Below are 7,500 nucleotides of genomic sequence, written 5' to 3'. Positions count from 1 at the left end.
AGGAAACAGGTACAAAAGTATCTATATCCACAGTAAAACGAGTACTGTATCGACATAACCTGAAAGGCCGCTCAGCAAGGAAGAAGCCACTGCTCCAAAACCACCATAAAAAAGACAGACTAGGGTTTGCAACTGCAAATGGGTACAAAGATCGTACTTTTTGGAGAAATGTCCTCTGGTCTGATGAAACAAAAATAGAACTGTTTGGTCATAATGACCAGTGTTATGTTTGGAGGAAAAAGGGGGATGCTTGCAAGTTGAAGAACACCATCCCAACCGTGAAGCACGGGGGTGGCAGCATCATGTTGTGGGGGTGCTTTGCTGCAGGAGGGACTGGTGCACTTCACAAAATAGATGGCATCATGAGGATGGAAAATTATCTGGATATATTGAAGCAACATCTCAAGACATCAGTCGGGAAATTAAAGCTTGGTCACAACTGGGTCTTCCAAATGAACAATGACCCCAAGCATACTTCCAAAGTTGTGGCAAAATGGCTTAAGGACAACAAAGTCAAGGTATTGGAGTGGCCATCACAAAGCCCTGACCTCAATCCTATAGACAATTTGTGGGCAGAACTGAAAAACTGAAAAAGCGTGTGCGAGCAAGGAGGCCTACAAACCTGACTCAGTCACACCAGCTTTGTCAGGAGGAATGGGCCAAAATTCCCCCAACTTATTGTGGGAAGCTTGTGGAAGGCTACCCAAAACATTTGGCCCAAGTTAAATCATTTAAAGGCAATGCTACCAAATACTAATTGATTATATGTAAACTTCTGACCCACTGGGAATGTGATGAAAGAAATAAAAGCTGAAATAAATCCTTCTCTACTATTATTCTGACATTTCACATTCTTAAAATAAACTGGTGATCCTAACTGACCTAAAACAGGACATTTTTTCTAGGATTTAATGTCAGGAATTGTGAAAAACTGAATTGAAATGTATTTGGCTAAGGTGTATGTAAACTTCTGACTTCAAGTGTAGGCACAGCCACAAATACACTCCTACATAATACTATCCACACAACGTGCAAAATTAATCTGTAACAGTTAAACAGTTAAATTAATCTGTAACAGTTAAACATTTAAACAGTTAAAAATTAATCTGTAACTTTTCTCTCCCCCCTTCTCTCTCTGTCTCTCTCTGTCGGTCTCTGTTTCTTTCTCTCTGTGTCTGTCTCTCTCTGTCTCTCTGTCACTCTGTTTCTCTCTCACTCTCTTAGGTCTGCGGATAATTCTCAATATTACCATGCCAGACCCCCCACCCCCCCACCCCACCCGAAGACGACACCCATCACCCCACACACACCTACACCCACAGAGAAGGACAGAACATTCCATCCTCTCCTCCGTCCATCCCTCCATCACTTCTTCAATCACACTTCAGAATGACAGTGAAAGACTTCCCCAATCCCTTCCTCGATCATTCTCCTCACATCTCATTCTGTGTTCCCCGGAAACCCCTCCCAACCCTACCCTTCCCTCACATCTCATTCGCTGTGTTTGCCCATCTCCTGCTTTTCCAGCCCTCCATTGGCTGACACTGGTCACATGCTGTTGCCTGTTGCCCTCTCTGATTGGTGCAGGGGAGATGTGGGACGTGGTTGCGGTGTGTCCATTCCACTGCGTCTGTCGGAACCTGTCAGACTCTCTGAGCACGCTCTGTGCAGATAAAGGCCTCCTATTCGTTCCACCGAATGTCGATCGGCGAACTGTCGAGCTCCGATTGGCTGATAACTACATCACGGAAGTAGGTGGGTCGGACTTTGCCAACATGACCGGATTGGTTGATTTGACTCTGTCCCGGAACACTATCCACTCCATCCGCCCAATGGCGTTCTCCGATCTAGAGAGTTTGCGAAGTTTGCATTTGGACGGTAACCGCTTGACGACGCTGGGGCCGAGAGACCTTGTGGGAATGGTTAATCTACAGCACCTCATCGTCAACGGTAACCAGCTGACGAGGGTGTCGGCAGAAGCATTCGATGATTTCCTGCTGACGCTGGAGGACCTGGATATCTCATACAACAACCTCCGAAGGTCAGTATTGCTTCTCTTCTGGTCAGTGTCCCAGTTTCTGTTCTGGTCAGTGTCCCAGTTTCTGTTCTGGTCAGTGTCCCAGTTTCTGTTCTGGTCAGTGTCCCAGTTTCTGTTCTGGTCAGTGTCCCAGTTTCTGTTCTGGTCAGTGTCCCAGTTTCTGTTCTGGTCAGTGTCCCAGTTTCTGTTCTGGTCAGTGTCCCAGTTTCTGTTCTGGTCAGTGTCCCAGTTTCTGTTCTGGTCAATGTCCCAGTTTCTGTTCTGGTCAGTGTCCCAGTTTCTGTTCTGGTCAGTGTCCCAATTTCTGTTCTGGTCAGTGTCCCAGTTTCTGTTCTGGTCAGTGTCCCAGTTTCTGTTCTGGTCAGTGTCCCAGTTTCTGTTCTGGTCAGTGTCCCAGTTTCTGTTCTGTGTCCCAGTGTCCCAGTTTCTGTTCTGGTCAGTGTCCCAGTTTCTGTTCTGGTCAGTGTCCCAGTTTCTGTTCTGGTCAGTGTCCCAGTTTCTGTTCTGGTCAGTGTCCCAGTTTCTGTTCTGGTCAGTGTCCCAGTTTCTGTTCTGGTCAGTGTCCCAGTTTCTGTTCTGGTCAGTGTCCCAGTTTTCAGTGTCCCAGTTTCTGTTCTGGTCAGTGTCCCAGTTTCTGTTCTGGTCAGTGTCCCAGTTTCTGTTCTGGTCAGTGTCCCAGCTTCTGTTCTGGTCAGTGTCCCAGTTTCTGTTCTGGTCAGTGTCCCAGTTTCTGTTCTGGTCAGTGTACCAGTTTCTGTTCTGGTCAGTGTCCCAGTTTCTGTTCTGGTCAGTTTCCTAGCTTACCCAGTTTCCCAGGTCAAATGAATGCATATAAACTGCTACGAACAATCTCTGTGTTGTGGCTTGTTGAACCTTCGTTAGTGTGTTGTGGCTTGTTGAACCTCCATTAGTGTGTTGTGGCTTGTTGAACCTTCATTAGTGTGTTGTGGCTTGTTGAACCTCCATTAGTGTGTTGTGGCTTGTTGAACCTTCATTAGTGTGTTGTGGCTTGTTGAACCTCCATTAGTGTGTTGTGGCTTGTTGAACCTTCATTAGTGTGTTGTTGCTTGTTGAACCTTCGTTAGTGTGTTGTGGCTTGTTGAACCTCCATTAGTGTGTTCTTGTTGAAGATTATGTTCAGGCTTGTTGAACCTTCATTAGTGTGTTGTGGCTTGTTGAACCTTCGTTAGTGTGTTGTGGCTTGTTGAACCTTCATTAGCGTGTTCTGAAGATTATCTCAGGATGTGACCGGTCTCTACACATTAATATCAGTCTCAGTCTCCACGTGTTAATATCAGTCTCAGGACCTGACCAGTCTCCACATGTTAATATCAGTCTCAGGATGTGACCGGTCTCCACATGTTAATATCAGTCTCAGGGGACCTGACCAGTCTCTACACGTTAATATCAGTCTCAGGACCTGACCAGTCTCTACACATTAATATCAGTCTCAGGACCTGACCAGTCTCTACATGTTAATATCAGTCTCAGGATGTGACCAGTCTCCACATGTTAATATCAGTCTCAGTCTCCACACGTTAATATCAGTCTCAGGATGTGACCAGTCTCCACACGTTAATATCAGTCTCAGGACCTGACCAGTCTCCACACGTTAATATCAGTCTCAGGACCTGACCAGTCTCCACATGTTAATATCAGTCTCAGGACCTGACCAGTCTCCACACGTTAATATCAGTCTCAGGACCTGACCAGTCTCCACACGTTAATATCAGTCTCAGGACCTGACCAGTCTCCACACGTTAATATCAGTCTCAGGACCTGACCAGTCTCCACACGTTAATATCAGTCTCAGGACCTGACCAGTCTCCACACGTTAATATCAGTCTCAGGACCTGACCAGTCTCCACACGTTAATATCAGTCTCAGGACCTGACCAGTCTCCACACATTAATATCAGTCTCAGGACCTGACCAGTCTCCACACGTTAATATCAGTCTCAGGACCTGACCAGTCTCCACACGTTAATATCAGTCCCAGGACCTGACGAGTCTCCACACGTTAATATCAGTCTCAGGACCTGACCAGTCTCCACACGTTAAATCTCCTAGTTAAAATTCACTACTTTCATTCGTCTGCTTGCTCTGCACTCATATTATCGTGTTATTTTCAGGGGAACCAGGACGACAAGTAGGACTACCAGTAGAAAACAACATAACTATTATATTCATTAAAAAAACAAGGTCAGTAGAGCATAAAACCGGATCAAAAAAATGAATTTCTAAGAATGCTGTTACCACAGAAATAGTTTGCTCAGTGGAAAATCAATATTCAAGTCGTCAGTGACCACTGTGTGGAGTTTGGAGTTTGTGACAGTAAATATGTGAACTCATTACAGTATTATAGACACTTTGTCCTGGGATTTCCTATGATCGTCTATGTAAACATAAACCCTAACCTTCTAACGACTCTTGTGAGGTTTGTGAGGCCATAGAGCAGAACGTTTTTCAAGAAAGTCTCAGCTTTTCATAGATGGGTCATAATAGATTGAAGCTCCAACCGGTCTGACTTTACAGACGTTTTTTTGTGAGAAGAACTGTTTTAGGGATCCGCCTTTGTCGCACAAAAACTGCTCTTGTTCAGGTCCCGTTAATTACACAGACTAATGGTTGATATCAGTGGATGCTGAGGACATAGAGGAATCCAATGCTGGTAACAACCCAGCAGTGTTACTCAAACTAGAGGTCTTCACTGGTCCAGAAAGATGGAACCGTTCAGAAATGGATCCCACCCGACCAGATACGCATCAAAAAACAAATGTTTAAAAAGCCGTTCCCGAATGGACCCGAGGACAGTCAGACCCGTTTTGACAAACCCAAACAGACATGTGCTGGTTCGGATCTGAGAGACCCGTTCAGATCCGAGAGTAGAAAGACAGAGAAAGAAAGAAACCTCTGGGCTCGGCCATCAATAAATGAGAGATACATTATCCATAGTTACGTGTTGTTAAAAACTGCCTGTAACAAATTACACAATTATTTGTTGTTTCGATGTGAAGCAAAACTTTATCGTTTAAATTTTTTATTGGTTTTTACTTGGTTTTATTTTCAGAAAACAATCATTATTCACCTCAGGGTTTAGCTGTTGGAGAGTTGAGCACTAAATGCATCAGGGCATTGTATGTATAGGCCTATAGGCTCAGGGGTCAACTGTATGATATTAATATAAAATATGTATATCCTATATGTATATTAATTTATTGTTTATTTATCCGTTATTTTACCAGGTAAGTTGACTGAGAACACATTCTCATTTACAGCAACGACCTGGGGAATAGTTACAGGGGAGAGGTGGGGGATGAATGAGCCAATTGTAAACTGGGGATTATTAGGTGACCATGATGGTATGAGGGCCAGATTGGGAATTTAGCCAGGACACCGGGGTTAACATCCCTACTCTTACAATAAGTGCCATGGGATCTTTTAATGACCGCAGAGAGTCAGGACACCCATTTAACGTCCCAACCGAAAGACGGCACCCTACACAGGGCAGTGTCCTGGGGCATTGGGATATTTTTTTAGACCAGAGGAAAGAGTGCCTCCTACTGGCCCCCTCCAACACCACTTCCAGCAGCATCTGGTGTCCCATCCAGGAACCAACCAGGACCAACCCTACTTAGCTTCAGAGGCAAGCCAGCAGTGGGATGCAGGGAGGTATATAAAGGATACAAAAAAGGAAGTGAAGCTTCGGACTCCCCAGAGAGACAGATATCCCGGGGTCATGTTCCAGACACCACTCGGGTCCAAGTGTGGATCTCTGAACTTCGGGGTCTGTTGGACCCGTGAAGACCTCTAGCACAGACCTCTAGCACAGACCTCTAGCACAGACCTCTAGCACAGACCTCTAGCACAGACCTCTAGCACAGACCTCTAGCACAGACCTCTAGCACAGACCTCTAGCACAGACCTCTAGCACACGGCGGCGTCACCTTGGTAATGTAGGAGTGGAACAGCGACCATGACCTGGTGACTCTACGTAGCCTTTATGTAGTGATATGTAGTGCTTATAAACACCATACGAATGCTAATAAGGATTTAATAAACCATGCACAGGGTTCCATGAGAGTCTATCTGGAACACAGCCAGTCTCCACACCCTGAACATCTATGTAGTGGTTATGAACAACATATGAATGTTAATACCCTCTCCCTCCGCTACGGTAGGGTCCCGTGGGAGTCGATCCAGAACATGGCCAGTCTCCACACCCTGAACATCTATGTAGTGGTTATGAACAACATATTAATGTTAATACCCTCTCCCTCCGCTACGGTAGGGTCCCGTGGGAGTCGATCCAGAACACAGCCAGTCTCCACACCCTGAACATCTATGTAGTGGTTATGAACAACATATGAATGTTAATACCCTCTCCCTCCGCTACGGTAGGGTCCCGTGGGAGTCGATCCAGAACATGGCCAGTCTCCACACCCTGAACCTGGATCATAATCTGATAGACCACATCGCAGAGGGATCCTTTGGAGAACTGTACAAGCTGGCTCGCCTGGACATGACCTCCAATAGGCTGAGGACCCTGCCACCTGATCCCCTGTTTGCAAGGTAAGATACAATTATTATACTGTATACCGTAAACGCCCAGCTAGCCTGTCCTAGAGGTTAGAGAGCTGGCTGGAGGTCAGGAGTCAGAGGTTAGAGAGCTGTACAAGCTGGCTGGAGGTCAGAGGTCAGAGGTTAGAGAGCTGTACAAGCTGGCTGGAGGTCAGGGGTCAGAGGTTAGAGAGCTGTACAAGCTGGCTGGAGGTCAGAGGTCAGAGGTTAGAGAGCTGTACAAGCTGGCTGGAGGTCAGGGGTCAGAGGTTAGAGAGCTGTACAAGCTGGCTGGAGGTCAGAGGTCAGAGGTTAGAGAGCTGTACAAGCTGGCTCGCCCAGACATGACCTCCAACAGGCTCTGCACCCTGTGTTAGCTAGGTAGATACCGTAGCTCTAAGATGGAGGTCAGAGGTCAGAGGTTAGAGAGCTTTACAAGCTGGCTCGCCCAGACATGACCTCCAACAGGCTCTGCACCCTGTGTTAGCTAGGTAGATACCGTAGCTCTAAGATGGAGGTCAGAGGTCAGGGGTTAGAGAGCTTTACAAGCTGGCTCGCCCAGACATGACCTCCGACAGCCTAAGGACCCTACCGCCTGGATCCCCCGTCTGCCAGGTAGGTAACAGGAAGTTTTCTGGATCAAGTCCCGTGCCAGGTTATTGAAAAAACTGGCTCCTGGGTCAGAATATAAACTCCTGTTCTAATTCATTAATAAAGTATCATTTTAATACATGCCATTAAGCAGACACTTTTTATGCAAATCTCTTTCAACCTAAAGTGACTTGATAAGTAAGTGCATTTATTCTTGCATTGGTGATGGTGATGGTCTCCATCGGGAATCAAACTCTGCAAGAGCAACACTCCACCAATGGAAAGGCTATTCATTGTGTTCTCTCTCTCTCT

General features: G+C 46.1%; 2 protein-coding genes across 2 annotated transcripts in view; one reads left to right on the top strand and one right to left on the bottom strand.

The window, feature by feature from the left end:
* Nucleotides 1–7,500, bottom strand: part of LOC112240916 (pyruvate carboxylase, mitochondrial-like) — a 492,742-nt gene that overhangs the window by 228,017 nt on the left and 257,225 nt on the right. The gene's annotated exons all lie outside the window — the stretch shown is intronic.
* Nucleotides 1–7,500, top strand: part of LOC112238967 (leucine-rich repeat and fibronectin type-III domain-containing protein 4-like) — a 52,962-nt gene that overhangs the window by 21,526 nt on the left and 23,936 nt on the right. The window contains exons 3-4 of the mRNA XM_042328091.1: nucleotides 1,225–2,041; nucleotides 6,439–6,609. Coding sequence (XP_042184025.1) covers nucleotides 1,251–2,041; nucleotides 6,439–6,609 — 962 coding nt within the window. The 5' untranslated portion in view covers nucleotides 1,225–1,250. The remainder of the gene's footprint in view (nucleotides 1–1,224; nucleotides 2,042–6,438; nucleotides 6,610–7,500) is intronic.

The sequence above is a fragment of the Oncorhynchus tshawytscha genome, linkage group LG10 (genome assembly GCF_018296145.1).
Source record: "Oncorhynchus tshawytscha isolate Ot180627B linkage group LG10, Otsh_v2.0, whole genome shotgun sequence".
Lineage (NCBI taxonomy): Eukaryota > Metazoa > Chordata > Actinopteri > Salmoniformes > Salmonidae > Oncorhynchus > Oncorhynchus tshawytscha.
The sequence above is the reverse complement of the archived record's forward strand: the minus strand, read 5'-3'. Positions and strand labels throughout refer to the sequence as shown.